We start from the raw sequence: 19,409 nt of genomic DNA, 5'->3' as shown, positions 1-19,409 counted from the left end.
TACATTTTTTTTAAAAGAAATGATTTTATTCTGTCCTTGATTAATAACATGTATCACTTTTTTGTGACTGTTATTTTATGGCATACGAACTGACTAGTAATAATGATGAAATATTGATGCATCCGTACGTACTCGATATTTCGCATTTCTGATGTAATATCCTTCAGTGTACGTATATTAGCGGAAGAATTTCTCCAGCATGCTATGTTTCTAGGGGAAGAGATTTCGTGCGGGACCGGTTGCTTGGTTCATTTACTTCAACATGCCGACTGACACCAAACGTGTTCGTGGTCCAGAAGTGTCTCAGAGCCCGTCTCTCTTTTCGTGCGATCCGGCGGCGGTTCTACCCTCGAAGGGGCCCAGAGCGGACGGTCGGCGACGGGATCAGGTCGACGTGCGGCCCGTTTTCGTCCGCTGTGGCCTGGTGAGCCAAGCTAAAGGCTCCGCGTACTTGGAGGCTGGAAACACCAAGCTGATGTGCTGCGTTTACGGCCCCAGAGAAACAGACCGGAAGGATGAGACGAATATGAAATGTGGAAGGTATGGAGTTTGTTTGTTTAAATCTTTAAGCATATTGACTGTTCTAACAACACAACAAACAAAGAAATCGTTTTCTGCTGATTAAACTGTGAAGTCATAATAAAAATACAGCCTGCTGTGTCTTACATGGATAGCAGAATTTTTGGATTTTTTTATTATTTCCCCCACTGTTCTGAACTACACATGCGTGAAAACTAGTCTAAACTTTAATAAACCACATAAACAATTGAAATGCAACAGAATTTTAACTTTTGCCCAAAACAATTGCTGGAGACATTATTGACTTAATCCAAATGCAGCACTTTTTTGTTGTTGTTGGGGGTTTTTTTTTGTTTTTTGTTTTTTTAAAGGGATTAAAACGCTTTTTCACATATCCATCCATCCATTCGCTTCCGCTTATTCTTTTCAGGGTCGCGGGGGGCGCTGGAGCCTATCCCAGCTGTCATAGGGCGAGAGGCGGGGTACACCCTGGACAGGTCGCCAGTCTGTCGCAGGGCTAACACATAGGGACAGACAACCATTCGCGCTCACATTCACTCGCACATTCACACCTAATGGCAATTTGGATTTTCCAATTAACTATCCCCTCAAGCTGCATGTCTTTGGACGGTGGGAGGAAGCCGGAGTACCCGGAGGGAACCCACGCAAACACGGGGAGAACATGCAAACTCCACACAGAAAGACCCCGGCCTGATGTTGGAATTGAACTCAGGACCTTCTTGCTGTGCGGCAACAGTGCTAACCACCGTGCTGCCTTTTTGACATATCCATAAGTCATAAATGTGCACAAAGAGGCAACTCCTTGTGTTTGAAAAGAGTTTTTATATTACTTCTCACTGTGAACTATTATTTAGTACCATAGTTAGTTTGAAAACTGAGCTTATGTGGGTATACCAATAAAGCATTCAGTTTGAAGTGGACACTGATATCTGTGACAGTTTAGAAAAAAAAAAGACTCAACCACAACTGTTTTTCTCTGTGTCCAGATTGACTACCGACATGCGCTTTGCTCCATTTTCCTGCCCGGAGAGGGGCTCCTGGATTCAGGGGAGTCAGGACAAGGACTTTTCCCTGATGTTACATGAGAGCCTGCAGCCTGCCATATGTCTCCACAAATACCCTCGCTCTCAGATCGAGGTCAACGTGATGGTTCTTGAGAACAGCGGTTCAGTTCTGGCCCATGCCGTCACATGCGCCTCTCTTGCGCTTGCAGATGCGGGGATCGAAATGTATGATCTGGTCCTCGGTTGCTCCATGCGCCAGGATGGCACCTCCTATGTGGTTGACCCCTCCTACATGGAGGAAAACTGCTGGAACTCGGTAAGCTGTGAGAACCAGGGTGGTCTGACTGTCGCATTCCTCCCAAGCCTGAACCAGATTTCTGGACTACAGTCTGATGGAGAAATGACTGAAGAGACTCTAACCGCTGGAGTGAGGACCTGCATTGAGGGATGCTATAAACTGTACCCAGTTATCCAGCATGCCCTGACAAAGGCTGTGCGCAAAGCTGCGCCATCACAATCAGAGAGCTGAGTGAACCACGAACTCCTCCGTTTATAGTCTTTCCTGCAGATCATTTCCAATCGTTACTAAAGAACTTGATCTATTTTTCCATGTGTGGTATTAGTTCATATATTAAAAGAAAAAATGAACTGAGACTCGCCTCTTTGCATTTCCTCATTAAATTATTTAACGGACTATATTTAATGTATATTCTTCCCAGGATTTGAAACTAAATGCTTCCCACAACATTGGAGAGAAATTGTTCAACTGGTATATTTTTAGTAGGTGCACTCTGGCAGTGCAAATAGCCTCATAAAAGCAATATATGCAATATAATTACAGATGGATTTGGTCACAAAAAGTTTGTCAACACCTTCTGTCACAAACAGAATTACACAACCATTAATTACACAATTATACAACCCTCTTTTATTTTGGTTTTCATTGATGAACCCTAAATCATGTCCACGGGTCATACCCAGGGCCACAATCCCGAGTACCAAACTTTGTGTTATTTTTTTGGCACCAAGAGAGCGTTTGCCAAAAAGAGCTTAGTTATTGCAGGGCATCATAGAGACCTATCTCTGCCTTCTACATGCAGAAGTTGTCACATGTTGCTGGCTTAAAATGTAAGAAACAAAGTTACGTTTGGTGACACAGATATGGTAATCATCTACAATACAGAATAAAAATAGAAAACACTTTATTGAAAAAGCTAGAGCCTCATAGATTTACATTAGATTATTCCCTGCCTGTCAAACTGTAATCAATTGTTAAATATGCATGTTATTTTAGACCACCTCTTTCATGCACTGTATTGCCAAAAGTATTAGCTTGTCTGCCTTCACATGCATAAACTTTGGTGACATCCCATTCATAACAGACTGAAACAATGTAAAGCATGTTTCTCCTTTCTCCTCGCAAAATTCTTACTTTAACTTTGGAAAATTCTGGTCAACATTATCGACCCTTTGATTCATATTTGATAACTAGTGTCCACCCTTAAACTGGTGTGTTATATTCATTATTTATTCAGAATTATTCTTAGTCACTGCAACAGGTCATTCCACTAGTTAAGCTGCTTTGGAAGTTAAAATTGTTATGTGTACCCAACTGTTAAATGTGAAGAGAGTTGCTTACCATTAATATTAATATTATGCATGATATTGTGACTGGGGCTGAGGCCCCCAAAACATCAAATCTAGATGAATCCCTGTCTCTTTTCCTATAACCTCTCAGAAAAACAGACATTTACACTCTTTAGAGGCACCAAATTAAAAGGAATAATCATGCCCATTTCCTAAACGTGAGCCATTTTTTAAAACTTCCTGTAAATATAATGTTTCTGTTGTACTCTCAGAAACTCCAAAGTAAAACACGGCACAACACAGGGAAATCTCTTTATTTATTTCTTCTCAGACGCCCCAAAGTCTGAGACAGCAATAAACAGTCCAGTATCTTCCCAGAATAACGCAACTTTTAAACAAACATACATTACTTCACACAAATAAAAACAGAATTTTTCAATCCAAACAGACTCGGCATTCAACCCAAACGCAGTCCTGCTCTCACTCCTCTGCTGCAGATAGCTAAAAGGTGTGAGTCATGTGACAGTCTAAAGCAGTCTCTTCCTTGCTCCACAGCTGTCAATCACTGTTCCCTCAGCCAATAGCACAGCTTGCAGCCGTTGCGGCTTGGGTTGGGAAGGGAGTGTAGGGGGGGCAGGATGTCATCAGGGTAGGCAGTGCGGGATTGGTTGCTCGGCTTAAACTGCGTGACATGCAATTGAGGGAAGGAAGGGTGGAGGCGTCATGTTTGGGTGCCACAATTGCAAAACAACACAAATAGATACACAGATTTAGCTCATAATAGAGTTTAAAGTTGGTTTATTAGGGTTGTATCACTGGGCTGAACTTTGATGACGAAGAGCAACAGTTAAACTCACAGCTGTGAAAACAACAGGAATTCATAAAATGTTTGCTTGCTGTGTGTTGCAGGTGTACGACTTACTTGACAATAACTCCTGTTACCTGCAGATACGCCTCTATAAATGACTTTAATCAGTTTGTGTGTGCATGTGTTATGTGAGGTCACCTTTTCTAATTGCTGCCAACATGCGTCAGTTTGTGTGTGGATGCTGCTGTATGTCTATCTGTAGGCCCTGTTGTGCCGTGGGTACGGCGACATAATTGCGTCCACGCTACCTTCGCTGTCCGAGCTGCTGTCAGAGTCGCTGCTGCCGGAATAAACGCAGAGTCCTGGTAAAACACCGACACACACGGCCGCCGACGGCAAGTGTAGTACGCCTTGGCCGGAGCTCAAGGCGGCTGAGGGCGGCTTTGCAGTGACGCCAGGGACGGTCTGTTGATCTTTGGCTCCTGCTCCGCCCCCCTCTTCTGGAAAGCATAACTTAAGTGTAAGACCTTGTGCCAACATACAACAGTCACAGTGATTTGAACTGTAGGAAAGAGAGTAAGAGTGGTCCACTGAATCTGCATCCATTTCCACTTTTTAACAGGCTCACAGGGAACAAACTCCACTGTATATTATATGAGCTGCATATTAATGTGTTTTTCTGGCTGCTGCCCACCTGTGTGTTTTTCTCCATTTCCTGTCGTTGCTGTTGTTGCCGTGATTTCCACTTTCTGTTTCTTACTGCTGTCTGATTGTGAGGAACTTGGAGAGAGAACAAAGAGATTAGAAAAACAAGACTTAAAGCTGATCCAATTAATATTTTTATATCAGCAATTTTGTGAAATTCCTGAGTGTGGCAATTATCAACAAACTCTGTCGGTGCTGTTGAAACTGTTAGTCTCTTTGAGCTCTGTACTTTGAACAAAAACAAGTCTGAGCCAGACAATAAAGAAAAGGAGACAAAGTTAGGGCCTAGATGGTGAAAACACTGGAGTATTTAAAAAACTAATTTTCCTTTATTTAACGAGAAAGCTGAAGTCATTTTCAATAGTGTGTCCTGAGCAAAGATAGCATTAAGTCAGCATGTTTATAAAGAACCTCCACTTTGAGACCCAAGAGCCTCTGGCTACAAAGTAATATTAAAGGAGAGTCAAATTTGGATTTTGGCAGGTGGAGGGCAGAGGCTAATGGCAGCTAAAAAACAAGGCAAGGCAAGTTTATTTATATAGCACAATTCAACAGCAAGGTGATTCAAAGTGCTTTACAGAGACAATAAAAAACAGAAACAAATAAAAAGCATGATTTAAAATGGAAAAAAAGAGTAAGTTTTAAAATTTAAGCTTAAAAGTAAAACGGTGGATTTGGCGTTTTATTCAAATGCAGCTGAGAACAGGTGAAAACAACAAGAACACGTTTTAAGGATGGTGCATGTTCATGTGCATACTTGCGTCTCTTTACAGCTCCAACTAATAAATGGGCCTGTGACAGGTGGCTGGTCCTGTGCTCCACCCCTTTAGGTGCCACCTTCTTTTCAGGCTCTTTGCGGCTCTCTGCAGATGCTTGCTTCACTAGAGCGCTGTGAAGCTACACAGTTAAGGTGAAAAAAAAAAAAAAAACTCCTTATGGGGTCCTAGCGTGGAAAAGTGGGGGATTAAAAACTGAAGGGAGACACCAGAGAGCAGACTGGAAAGCTTTACTCAAACTAGTAAGAATATGAATGTAAAACTCAACCTCAGAAGTAGAAATCTTGCTGTGGAGGCAGTTCGTATTTGAATGAGAGTTCGAATTGCTATTGATTTTAATATAACGCAAACTTAAATGCAACTCTCATTCTGGTTTTATGTTTGCATGCTGGCTTCTACGACTCCAATCTCAACCGTGCAAGTGCCCTGTTTGAATATGAAGGATATTCTGTATTCCAACAGCTCCTTTTTCTCCTCGTCCCTGCGTTGTTTCTCCACCAGACACTGTTGCCGGGAGACCTCGTCCAAGAAACTGCTCTCATCCTCATCCAATCCCCTCACCATGTTCTCTGTTACCATAGAAACATACTCTCAAACACATGACAAGAGAGTGACTGCATTTCCCCGAAAACAAACCAGAGACAATCTGCCATAAAAACTGCACAAACACACAAAGTAGCGTCATCTGAGGAAGCACTGAAAACAAAAATCTAACATCACTTGCAAAAATGTTGAATATGGAATTATAAATGAAAAAACTGAAGAGAGCTTTTCCAAATAAGCTCTACGTAAAAACTGGGAGTAAGTTGTCTGATACTCGAAGCAGGAGAATAAATTTCAATGTTTCCCTTAATGTAATCATTGCTTCCAAGTTGTGAAGACATTTTTGAAATCTTGAATTTCATCAGAATTAAAAGCACCAAATTATGGGAGTAGTTATTCCCATTATTTTGTTGGGAGAAGAACCTCAATTCCCAACCTGACATACAGTGGTGTGAAAGAGTTTTCCTGAATTTCCTTGGATCACAGTGTGATGTCTGGCTTTTAAGGATCCTTTGATCTACTCCACTTTAATCTCCTTTTCCACACAGGTCAATGTAGGTTTGGATTTTTGCCCCCCTAATAATAAACACCTTCATTTAAAAACTGCATTTTGTGTTTACTTGTGTTATCTTTGTCTAATATTTCAATTTGTTTAATGATCTGAAACATTTACGAGTGACAAACGTACAAGAAAATCAGGAAGGGGCACAAAGTTTCACACCACTGGAACTCTGATAAACTCTTCAAGATTAAATCTACAGACTTTACAAAGTTTCCTCAAGAGCCAAAGACAATTTTAAGGCTGATTCGGACTTGAATTAATAAGTGGACCTTAATGATGTCTAAAAATGGTGGCTTGTGCTCTAAAAAGCTTAAGTTACATTTGCTATGAAGCTGTTCAAAAACAACCTTTAGAAACTGAATATTAAAGTGTACTGACACATACTGCTGATAATACATTATTCATTATCTCTTACATCACAGAATTACAGAAGAAAAGTGTTCATTCAAACCCTAATGAAAAGTGGAGCAACACCCACAAAGACCTACTGAATTTAAACTGCTCCTCATATTCTTCTTGTTTCTTGTCTTTCTGTTCCTGCAGCCGCTCAAAGAGGGAGCGTGGGTCATACTCCTCCTCTGGGACCTCTGAGAAGTACAAAGGACAAATATAAAGGGGTTACATGCACAGTGGGACATCCTTTAGAGGTTTTGTATAGTTTTGGATATGTGTTCTTACCCTCTGGGTCGTCAGGTTTTCTGATTTTCTCCCATTCCTCCTGTCTCTTTTTCCTCCTCTCATCAAGCTCTGCTTCAGACACAAACTTCCTGCTGAGGTCGACACCTGTTCCTTCTGCTCCTTCCATTACAACTGCGCAACATAAAACACAGAAATTGGCTGACTCTTATATTGCGCTTTTCTACTCTGAGCACTCAAAGTGCTTTCTGTGTAACATTCACACTCCAATGGACGCATTGGAGAGCAATTCTCGGTTAGTGTCTTGCCCTAGAATTTTGGTATGCAGACTGGAGCAGTCGGGGATCGAACCACCAACCTTCAGATTAGACTACCTGCTCTACAGCCACACAGAAGCTCTGAATACCATTCTAAAATGTGTTGTCCCATCTCCGCACTGGACACAGACCATTTACAAGTGACTGCTCAATCAGTACCTCTGGGTTTTCCTCAAAGAACACAGAATATTAATTGATTCTTGACATAGCTCAGCAAAAAATAAGTCTATTCCATTAAAATAAGCAAAACCCTTAAAAGACTTTGTAGCTGACTACTGCGTATTCCCAATACTTACAAGTGTTAATTGTTTACAACCACCTGAGGTTACAGTCTGCTGAATAAATGTGACATGGTACTGTACAACACAATGGCATCACTAGAACAGGTTTCTGATGAAATGTCCATCTCTGCATTAAAAAAATAAAACAAAAACAATTACTACTTGTTCCAGCTGTGCCCTTTAGGGGTCGCCACATCAGATCATATGCCTCCCACTCACCCCATGCTTTGCAACCTCTTCTGTCACACTAACCCTGTGCATGTTCTCCTTCATGAAATCCATGAATCTTCTCTGTGCCCTTCCTCTTTCCCTCCTGCCTGGCAGCTCTATCGTCAACATCTTTTGAAAATATGCACTTTCCCTCCTCTGCATATGTAAAAACCATCCAAGTCTTGTTTGCCCAGCTAACTTAGTCTCCAAACCGCTCAGCCTGATCGATCCCTCGGACATACTCATTTCTAGTCCTGTCCCTCGTGGTCACTCCCAGTAAAAATATTAACATCTTCAACTCTGCCACATCCAGCACTGCCTCCTGTGTTTTTGTTGTCGACATCTCCAAACCACGTGTCATAACAGGTCTCACGATAGTTTATTTTGCCACGTTTCCTGACAAATCAATTTACTGGCTTGCACACTTCCTGCAAAATATTTTGGTGACTTTAAAAATAAGGTACAAAAGATGAAAACGGCCATCACGTGACAGCTTTCATTGGTTGGCATTACAGCAGATAGTATTAAGCCTGTTATTTTTATCAGTTCATCACATACAAAGCAATAATAACAAGTGCAACAGCTGGACAACACCACTGCACAATATTTCGACTAAGCTGTACCGATCTGCGTGGTTTTATTTAGCCCTCTGATGAATATGAAGATTGAAGCCATTTTAAAACTTTAACTGACGTGAAATAAGGTGACGAGTGAATTAAGTGAGAGATCTGCTTAACTGACCGAAGCATTTGGTTTATAATGGGCCCTGATGATTCACTCACTGTTACACACAACAGCGAGAACAACGCCAGCCGCTACACAAAGTTAGTCCCTTAAAGCTGTGGACACACAAAGATGAAAGGAAACACTCACACACCTGACCTCTTGCCTATATAGCAGAGCAGCAAACTCTGAACTCGCAGATGCCTTGTGCGTTGCAAAGCCGCGGCTAACGTTAGCTTCGTTAGCGTTAAAAATAATCTTTAAGAGCAACAGAACATCATGTCAAGTCTGAAAAGAAACATTTTCAGATGCATGCCCAAGAAGTCTTTAGTTTAGGACTGCCTCGTATCAAGATTAAAGACCTGTATGTGGATAAACCTTACCAAGATCCAGGCTTCTCGCTAAATTAGCGCTCCAGTTTAATGATCTTTGTGTCACGCTGAAGACGGCTCGTCGCGAAATACGGCGTTCGAATTAAGTTCCGACTCACTTTTTTGTTGTTAAACGCACGCTGCTCTGTTTTCAATATATGTTAATAGATTATTTCTATTTATTTTTTAACAGAAAAGGCCTACCGAATATTACCAATGACCTAGATTTATTAGTAGACACAGTTGTTGTCAATTATTAATTATATCTACATCGTGTGCTTCTTGCGCGTATAATTAAAGAGTCCCTTAATTATACGCACCATTTGTAGTTCCATTTTCCAGAAAAAATAAACAAACCAAAACCTCAAATAAATAGAGGTCTAAACAAACAATACTCAAAACAAGACGGAATAAACATGAAAATAACAAAAGACTAAAGCTTTTCAAATAAATTACATTTGCAGATAAAACCGTGAATATACAGTACAAAGTTGTATATATTCGACCTTCCCTGTAAGTTTGCCTTCTCAGATTAACTAATGAGTATAAGTAAACCCATAAAAATAAGATTGTAAGCAGTTACTAAATTGATCACAAGATGGCGCCTAAAATCCATTAATGAGGTCCAAAGGTATCTCTGGAGGACTGTTCAGCTACATTTTAAGGGTAGATGGTAATTTATTTTACTCGTTCGTCTTGTTCACGATGACCTCTTGAAGTGCCTTTTCGATTTAAGTGACAGATTCCAGATGATGGAATGTGTACGTTTAGCAAGCGGCGCCCACAGGCTACAGCCTCCTGTGTTGCTAAAGCAAAGTCCAGTTTAAAGAAAAATGATCCTCCACTCTCTTAATTCTTTCCCTCTGCAAACACTTTCTTGGCTAGTTTAAAGTTTCACGGATAGTTTCAAGTGTTGCTGGACAAATGTAGGAAACATGTAGTTTCATTTGTAATAAATGGTTCCCATTTTTGTCCAGAAGCATGTTATGCTTTACGGATTGGCAAGTTGCTATCACATGACTGTACAGTGCCATGAAGTAACCTTCAGTTTCACAGTCAGATCCAACCCGTTCTTGTGACATCTGCTTTCAAAAAGCAAAAAGGATGATAAGTATAACACGAGGTTTGCAGCTTCTTACACGTGACTTCAAAAGCCAGTGGCTGACATCACTGGCCTCACATCATGCAAACACAATTTTTCAAGCATAACTTATTTTTAGAATCACTTTTATATTTTGAAAATTTGTTCCGGTTTAATAGTCCAACCTCTGACAGCCTAACCTGCTGCAGTAAGTGTTTGCCCGTCGCTGAGCCTGGTTTTCCTAGAAGTCAGTTGCTTTTAAAAGGAAGTTCTTCCTTCCAGCCATATCAAGTGCTTAATCAGGGGGATCATGCGATTGTTGGAGTTTTATCTCTAATAAAGTAGGGCATTTACTTTAAGATCTCTAAGCTCCTTAAGGGCACTGATGTTGTATATTGGTGCTATATAAATAAAACCTAAAGAAAGAAAAGAAAACCATTCCAATGGTTTTATTCAGCTGAGGGTTACATTATATCGAAGTTAAGTCAGATATTATAAATGATTCCTCATTTAATGATGCACTACGACCAAAATAGTAACTATTGATGATTGCTAAGCTGAAAAACTGAAATTACAAGACAATATATTCTGTCCCAGTCCAATGAAAGTAATGGCCTCAGCCATAGTGTCTCTAAAATAACTGTTGTTTGTTCAAAACGCATGCACATAACTGAAACCCAAATGTTCTTGTGGGTTGATTAGTCAGTCTGATGTGCTGTTTTTACCAATCAGCTGGGGAGTGAGCCTTTCAGTGCCTTTTAGTAATTATACATGCTTCCACAAATGCAGCGAGGTTATTATTTATTTATATTATCAACATGTTGTCAGGTCCTGTGATAAAATGCATTGCACCATGGAGATTAATGCTAAAAGCTCAGTCATATTTTAAAGGAACAGTTCACCACTTATGGGTGTTGGGATTTGTATCAGTTTTGATGTTTCGACTGCAACGATAAGGCAGCAGCTAGTAAACGTATGCAAGCATGAAAAAAAAGAAAAAGATTTTGTACAGGCTAAATAAAAGTAGGGCTGCCCAATTATTTGTATTTTAATTTGGCCTTCCGCTATTTAACGAGCATCGCTCCGACTGTTAAAACTCAAAACAACAGGAAATCAGACGCTCCCTAAAATCAATGTAGCACCACGTGTGTACATGTACCGATCGTCGCTGTTCCCTGCAGCACGCAGCTTCAAGTTTCTTAGATGCAGTCTGGACACAAATATACAACGAAATTTAAATGCCACTACAGAAAGTCACTGCAGAGGATGAAGAGCTTGCCCCTCAAAGCGGATCAACATCTAAATTACGGAAAGTAATAAAGAAGAAATCAAATGCAACGAGTGCCGTGTGTTTGCAACACAAAGCAACACAATGTATTCAAACTGCACAAATTACAGCAGAATTAATTCATGAATGCGAAGAAAAACAATGAAATGCTAACGTGAATCATCCAGCATCAACTCAGGCGTCCATAATAGCGAGCCTGTAGGCTACAGCGCGCGTCTGTGTATCCGTCCACATCACAAAGACGCACTGAAATCACCAATGCAGTTGCATTTCATTCGGTGTCCAGTGAGCACGGCGAGTAACGAATCTTTTGAGAAAATGGTCCGCCTGCTAGACAACAGATATGTTATCATTCCACCAAAGTGGCAATACCTGTGTGTATTTTCCCAGCTGGAGCAAAAGACTTTATGTTATTTATCTGCCACTTTTAATTTATTAAATGTATTGAAAGATTTTTACAGATGTAAAAGTAAAATTCTGTTTACATTACAGTAGATTTGGCATCAGATCAATATTGATATTAATACTTGTATGCATAATAATCTGTGTAGGCTTTAAAAAAATCCAGTAGTTCTAAATACAGTAAAAGGAATTAAAGGAAAAAGAAGAACATCTGACCCCTGCAGTGAGGGCATGTGGTGGCCCTGTTATGCTGTGGTTTGGATCCACTTGTGTTTGGGAAGGGTCACTGCAGGTCAATACACAGCTGTAGGGAGAGATAACCTTTTCCCTAAGATGAAACATTCATATCTTGTTGAGAGTGGTTTGATGAGTATCCAAATGATGTGAATCACACGCTGTGGTCTTGATAGTCACCTGAATCCAACCCAACAAAATATCTGTATTTTGAAGTCTCCATCACCAGGTGAAAGAATATGTGTTGCATGATTGTTGTTTATCTCTCCAGTAGAGTTCTAGAGAATGCCAAATTCCAGTGAAGCCACCAACAGCTATGACACTTTCTGTTGTTTTCTTTTACTCATTCCCCATCTGCATCTGTGAATAATTTCATTTTTTATTTTACATAAACAAATAACATAATACAAACTTGACTCTGATCCTTCAGATTTGCAGAGACAACAACATAACCACGCTGTTTCCCATCCACATCCAGGGCCAATCAGTTACTGATCAGCCTGACTTTCAAATAAATAAATAAATGAATAAATAAATAAATAAATAAAATACAAACACACTCACTGGGAGAACATGCAGACTCCGAACAGAAAGGCCCCAGCTGACCAGAAGCAACAGTGCCAATCTCTGCATCATGCCCTTGTTGGCTGTCTGTTTCTGTACAAATGTTAGACATTAGTTTAGATTTATAACTCAAGAGCCAGATCCTACGCCACCAGAGCTCGGCGGTGTGCGTACACCTGAAATAGCTTTAGAAATGTTTACTTTCCCGATGTGGCTGGTCTCTGAGCATTGCAGCCTCACTGTCACCCTCTCTCTTCGTCTTTGGAGACACACATGTTTCTAACCGAAAGGTTCTCTGCAGATGAAGAAGAGGATGGGTTGTCGTGGAAACTGAATCATAGGCTGGTAGCTACGGTGACAATTGCATACAGTCATTTGCTGCTGTGAACACAAAGTGCACACAGAAACAGAGGTGCAGACCTAAACTAATGCTGTGGAAAATCAGGAAGATTCTATATTTTGCATATACACACTGGCCAACTGTGTGTCCACTGCTCAACCTTTGTGCACCTCTGTCTCCATGTTCTTCTGTCTCTGCATCGTGACCCTATTTCACGTCTCCTGAGCTCTGTCCATCTCCTGTTCTTGTTTTAGTCTCTTTATCTATGTCACCCTCTCTCCCTCGCTCTGCCTCTCTGCCTGAGTGCTTTTCTTAGCCCATCAGAATTGTGTCACTTTCTCCAGCACGGTAATGTAGAGATGTAATGGCTGCCCCTAAAGGGAGCACAGAACCTGTTGAATATTCTGCCTTTCTACCTGCACCTGAGCCCTGCTCTTTGCTCCCTCTCCAGGGCTCCATTATGGATTATTCACCTTAAAATTGGATTTTTGCCATTGCAGCTAACATTCTCAGAAAGTGTTGCTGAAAGCTGGAGCTTCATGGAAAAGGAAAACCTGTAATTACACTTTTTGTTCATATTGTACCCACTGGAGGAGCAATACAGTTTTCTCCACACTGGTAACCCGAAAGGCTGAAAATTAAGCAGAAAAAGTGGAAAAGTCAGAAACTGAAGTTCATCTGATGAACATATTTAGAGCCTTGTACAAAAAAGGGTTTAAGTATTTTTACTTAAGGTTAATAACAACCGTCTTGGGGTGAATCTTACTTATAACTCACTTATTTGGATTGTATTAAAGTTTTTTGGAATGGTTCCTGTAGCCTTCAGTTGTCTTCTGGGACTCGTTTTGTGGTGTTCTTACCTTTTAGTGCATTTATAATGGAGGTATTTAAAAAATAATATGGCCTGCTGTGAAGTACAAATGGTCCAAGAAGTCTAGTATTTTTTTAAAATCTGTTGCTTAACAATAATTAGCTCTCTGTGTGTGTTGGAAAGGTTGGAAATTGAAAACAACAATCCTGGTTCTGTCCAGAAGTAACAAAATCTACCTAGCAGTGATTGTAAAATGTAAAAGTACATGCAGAATTCTTGTGACTCTCTTGTCAAGCGCACAGAAGACAAAGAAAATGCCTTTGCATTTCATCAGCAAATCTCACTCTTCAAGACGTTTCAGTTAAAGGGTCAGATAAAAGTCATTAAAAAAGGAAGTAGTGTAGGCTTCCACTCTCAGGTGCTCAGATGGGCAAGAAAATATGTAAGCGTGCACAAGAAACAATAATAACAGGTAGACTACAGATTGTAGTCATCTGATTTTACCCCTCCCAGTTCAAGCGCATAATCCAACAGCTCTGGCTCCCATTAATCGATATTGACTGTATACATCACTCGAGCCTAACAATAAGTAATTTTACATGTTTTTTTTGTTTTGTTTTAAAGCCCCGTATTCATTCAGGTAGATGAGGCTTGAAGTGAGGAGGATGAGGGTTCATTTGTGTTTTCACGTCTTTGTTGAAGGTAACCCTTATAAAATGGTACGATCCTTCACATCTCAAGTCAGTAAGTGCAGACAAAAGTTAAAATTTGCCTCCATGACACACGAACATACGAGTTCTCTACTCATTCATCTTTGTCCTACCACAGATTAAGTGGCTGGTCTCTACCCACACACATTAAATATGATTTGGCAGAATGACAATATCCATCTCAGCCACTGTATTCAAGATAGTGGGATAACATGGTAGCTTCCACAAACTCTCACCCACTCCTGTCTATTTTAAATTGATTAATTCCAAGTTTGTTTGTTTTTTGAGAAAATCAGTTTGTTGGAAGATGTAATTACACTCTCAATGTACCTTTAAGGGTACTTCAAGTTAACAAGTGATGGTTAAGAAGAAAATTAATTACAAAATGAAGATCTAGAACTAAACTAGAGAAATCATTTTCACTACACACCTTCTGTTATATTTCTAACAATGCAGTTTGGTGACAGTTCCGACAGCTTTGAGATGTTTTGTGTTACCACTCTGACTTAAAAAAAAAAAGCGAAAAAGTCCCTGTTGTTCTAGGTAGACTTTGTGCACAGTTTTCCAAGAATCTTAGCAGGTTGCTTCTTCCAAGTATCTTGTCGCACGAGTCTTTTGTGGATTCAAGCTGTTTCCGTGTCTTCAGTATCTTCCTTGAAATCCGGACTGACTTCAGGAAGTTGACATCAGTGCTCTGTGGGGATCAAACCCTCTGTTGTCGGACTTCTTGTTCTTCTTGTCACCGCAGGTGGTTCTTTATGACTGTATATGAAAGGGCCTGTTATCTGTCTGCACAATACTGTGGCTCAGAATCAGACTAACATGGGCGTTGAATTTAATGCGCAAAATTGGACTAGATCAAAATTAATTTGGTTAATTGGATTGTGGGATGTGTATTCAGTTCTCATTAAGATCTTGGCAGGAGAACTGTACATCTGGAGCTGAGCTGAGCTGGCTGACTTGAGATTGAAAAACAGGGTGACAGTCAAGGTGTGAAGATAACATTTAAATTCTCCCAGTGTGTTAATAAGCTAAACATTTAACATAGACTTTTTCAATTCTCTTTAATGGATTAAATCTTTGCTGCTCAAATAAGAGACTCAATCTCAAAGCCTTTAGAAACATAGTTTGTCAAATGGGACTAGAAGGTGATTTGATCTTGTGATGATGGTCAGAAACAAGTGTTTCAGTCCATCTGAGCTCAGTTCACTGGCATCATTAAGGATGGCATGGGTGTCTTAGTTTAGTGTGGTGCCGCTGTAAAAAGCGTTGCTATGACAACCTGACAGACAAATAATATACGAAAATGTCAATAAGTAATTTGCATTTTGAGGCAAACCACACACACCCGGGAGCAACATTGTTTTTTAATCTGGCAATTATTACATACAGTGTGTCCAAGGTAGTTTGTCAGAGGTGTTAAACCACAGGACTATAAAATCCACAGTCTGTCCACAGAGGTTCAAGAAGTTTCTTTTCCTCTCTGTAGTATTTCATGTTTCTAAGCTGCCAAATTTTATGTAAGCTGAAATTAGTCTCCTTAGTCTGTTTAATAGCGGCAAGCTGTAATTCATGATCTCTTGAGTCTAAGCAAAACCAATGGGAAAAATCAGAGGTGAGTCATGTGGAGTTAAAGTATATAAGTGTCCACCACCCACATCTCTGTGTCTGTAAAATTTGCTCTTATGTATAGAGGCAGGTGTAGAAGCTTGGGGTGAGTGAACATCTATTTGTATTTATTTGTTTCTATGTGGTTGCTTTAAAGGTTGCATTTCCTCTTCTGTAGTAATTTTGTAACTCTTCATAGTCACCCTGCATCACTGGTGTTAAACGTCTTATTGTGGTCCCTTTACATTGCGTTGTAGCTGTTTCTATGTTGCATAGCTTCAGATAATTTTGTATCTCTTTGTGGGTGTTTGTTTTTAGTTTTGTTGCATCATTTTGTGGCTACTTTTTTGTGGTTATTTTGAGAATATTCATACAGCGTTATTTCCAAAAGCTGTAGATAAAAACACAATGCCATCCAGCTTTCCTCTTATCCAGTCATGTGGGTCATGTGAGTTTATCTCTGCTGTTATTGGGCAAGAAGCAGGGTACACCCTGGAAAAGTTGCCAAACTGCTGCAGGGCTAACACATGGAGACAGACAACCCAGGACCTTTGCTGTGAGCCAAACGTGCTAATCAATGCACCACCTGCAAAAACGACTACCACTGCTGCCCCAAAATTTACTGTGATTTTTGCACATTAAAGTTGATGAAATTTTATTACTAAAAAAAACCATTTCAACAACACTGGAAACAAGGCCCTGCGACAAACTGGCGACCTGTCCAGGGTGTACCCTAGCTCTCGCCCTATAACAGCTGGGATAGGCTCCAGCGCCCCCCGCGACCCTGAAAAGGATAAGCGGAAGTGAATGGATGGATGGATACAATTCTGAAAAACACACCGGATCGAGCATTTTACATCTAATTTGGTTAACGGACAAAAGTCAGCAACATGAGTATAAAAAGAGCAACTCCGAGAGGCAGGGGTATCAGTGGGCAGGGTTCACTTCTCTGTTAAAACCACATTGTTAAAGACCACAGGTCACATTTGCATTCAGAGAATCTGGAGAATTTTCAATATATAAGTCAGAAGGATCCAGATAAATGCTGAATGGCTGTGATCTTTAGGTTCTTAGATGGTAGTGCTTTAAAAAAAAATTCAGAGACTTATAAGTGCACAGCCTAGACTAGTGCACAGATCTTTGGTAACTTGCAATGTTTGAAGACATCGTTAATTCTGTACCAAGTGTTATAGCAACATGTGCTGCTGTCCCGACATCATTTTCAGGGAAGTCAATGTTCTCCACATTATCAGAGTGTGGCTCGGTCCTACAGTTCAGAGCCGCCATTCAATGAAAAATTTAATGGACTATAAAACAAAGAGAATGCAACTAAAATCATAGATCAACCAGGATAACACGTGGTTTCAAAGTTACAGCATCATACTGCTAGTCTCATAAGTACTCAATGGAAGTTGTGCAATAGGCATTGCACAGAGGCCAAGAGACTTTTCCTTTACTTTATTATCCTGAGTGTGGACATAGACACAACTTTATAAAATTAATAGCAACACATTTAGTACAAAGATGCACAGCAATACACATTTCAGTTTAATTACACGATTCAGCACTGCATAAAAAGTACATTAAAAACATGGCATAAACATTGGCTTCTTATAACATAAACAGGGTCATAGAAATATACATTCGATATATGCATATCAGAACCTTCTCTGCTCTCTCTGCCCTCTCCAGTTGTTAAGGCTGTGACAGCTGCAGCCTCTGTCTTTATCACGTAATACTTTCTTTGCAACAGAATCTCATAAAATATTTACAAAATCTGGTAAGTACATAATTTGAGGAAAAAAACCCATCATGCATTTGTGATCATCAGTTTGTAAACAGTGAGTAGATACTGGCAACATGCAGGATGAACTTAAGTCATAAGTAAAATACACGGATTTTTTAAAAGCTAGCAAAACGGCCTACTGAATACACTCAGTGTCCAACATCTGTCCTGTGGTAGTGCTACAGCTGCCAGTATGCCTCATTCTTCTCTGGTTATGTCCTCTTTACTTCACCAAGGATAGTGGAGCATTAAATCTGCCTCCCAGATAACTGCTGATCAAAACTTTTAAACAGAACCCTTCCCCCTGGAGGGTTAAATAAATGCTGCTCTGTTGAGACTCAGTGTATGAGTCCATCACACATGAGCACAAAAGCAAACAGCTTTCATCTGATATGCTACCTGAAAAGGTACAAGAATAAAGAGGAATCAACCACTGATACAGTTCAGCTTAAAGAGGACTTCACACAAAGGAGTTGTATGTATCACATGGTATCAATCACAAGACACATACACATGCAAAAAGCAAAAGAAAAAAAATACATCCTGATAAGTTAATTTATTTTCCCCTAAACAGGCCAGTGTTTCACCTGCATTTTATCTGCACATTTTGGACATGCAAGGTACTCTACACATTATCATCACTGATCTGTGTGCTGGAAAGACTGAAGAAAGAAAGAGTATCATTTCAGATGGGTTTACACTGAAAACTGACCAAACATTCTTTAATCAGTGAAAACTTAGAGATGTCTTCAACGTTGGATTTTTTTTTCCACAACTAATTTTTGTCTACTGCTGACATATACTGTACAGTTTCGTTCTGTTTTGTTTGCCATTAACAAAAAGGAGGGGTTTTGTCAAGCTCTTGTATCTCATGTGGGCTCTCGTCTTCGGGGCGTCTCACTCTGGTGCTGGGTTAATGGGCGGTAGATTCCGCTGTTTAAAGTACTGGGTGACCTGCTGAGGCAGCTCAGCCAGAACTGACTTTGCAAGGGTTTCCTTGGGCGCCTGAGAGGAAGAGAAAAAAACAACACATTGCGTTTTAGATTGAATAAAGTGAAAGATTTAAAATGAGACATTTTCACTCTCGTACAGAAACCTTGGCCTTTTTAATACACTCACTGTGAAATTGTGTGTGGAGTGTGTTCAAAACAGTCGGCTTGTGCATTAGCCATTTACCCTGTCACTTACCAAGTGCAATATGTGTACAGCGTCCATATGAGTGAAGACAGAATTCTTAAATTAACCATAAATGCATAATAACTACTCTTACGTTTTATACTACTAAGTGTTGAGGTATTGTAGACAAGTTACCACTAAGCACATTAACTTGTTCACTAGTGTGTGACAATCGTGATGACAATGTAGGATCAAGTGAATAATGCCCCAGTCTCAAAGGCTTAGAGACCAGTCTATGACCATCTGACGACCACTGGTTGTGAGAGGATAAATGAATATTCCCTGAGTGACTGCAAGTGGTCGCTAGAGGTTGATGGCATTCGCTGGGAAAAATAACAATTTGATA

The 19,409-nt window shown here is 40.1% G+C and overlaps 3 protein-coding genes across 3 annotated transcripts in view; 1 reads left to right on the top strand and 2 right to left on the bottom strand.

Annotated features, from left to right (window-relative positions):
• Positions 1 to 214: 214 nt before the first annotated feature.
• Positions 215 to 2,198, top strand: exosc6 (exosome component 6). Its single transcript, XM_004564589.2, has 2 exons — positions 215 to 540; positions 1,527 to 2,198. The coding sequence occupies exons 1-2, from the start codon at positions 263 to 265 to the stop codon at positions 2,071 to 2,073; spliced, it is 825 nt and encodes a 274-aa protein (XP_004564646.1). The 5' UTR covers positions 215 to 262; the 3' UTR covers positions 2,074 to 2,198.
• A 1,231-nt stretch (positions 2,199 to 3,429) lies between these two features.
• Positions 3,430 to 9,190, bottom strand: psme3ip1 (proteasome activator subunit 3 interacting protein 1). The gene is made up of 7 exons (XM_004564590.3): positions 9,076 to 9,190; positions 7,204 to 7,335; positions 7,014 to 7,112; positions 5,868 to 5,989; positions 5,402 to 5,535; positions 4,634 to 4,719; positions 3,430 to 4,439 (listed from the first exon to the last, which is right to left on the bottom strand). Exons 2-7 carry the CDS (start codon positions 7,328 to 7,330, stop codon positions 4,192 to 4,194), a joined length of 816 nt encoding a protein of 271 aa, XP_004564647.2. The 5' UTR covers positions 7,331 to 7,335; positions 9,076 to 9,190; the 3' UTR covers positions 3,430 to 4,191.
• Positions 9,191 to 17,544: 8,354 nt separating this feature from the next.
• cpne2 (copine II) overlaps positions 17,545 to 19,409 on the bottom strand; it is a 53,676-nt gene continuing 51,811 nt past the window's right edge. The window contains exon 16 of the mRNA XM_004564594.5: positions 17,545 to 18,892. Within this exon, the coding sequence (XP_004564651.1) occupies positions 18,785 to 18,892 (108 nt within the window). The 3' untranslated portion in view covers positions 17,545 to 18,784. The remainder of the gene's footprint in view (positions 18,893 to 19,409) is intronic.

The sequence above is a fragment of the Maylandia zebra genome, linkage group LG7 (genome assembly GCF_041146795.1).
Source record: "Maylandia zebra isolate NMK-2024a linkage group LG7, Mzebra_GT3a, whole genome shotgun sequence".
Taxonomy (NCBI): Eukaryota; Metazoa; Chordata; class Actinopteri; order Cichliformes; family Cichlidae; genus Maylandia; species Maylandia zebra.
The sequence above is the reverse complement of the archived record's forward strand: the minus strand, read 5'-3'. Positions and strand labels throughout refer to the sequence as shown.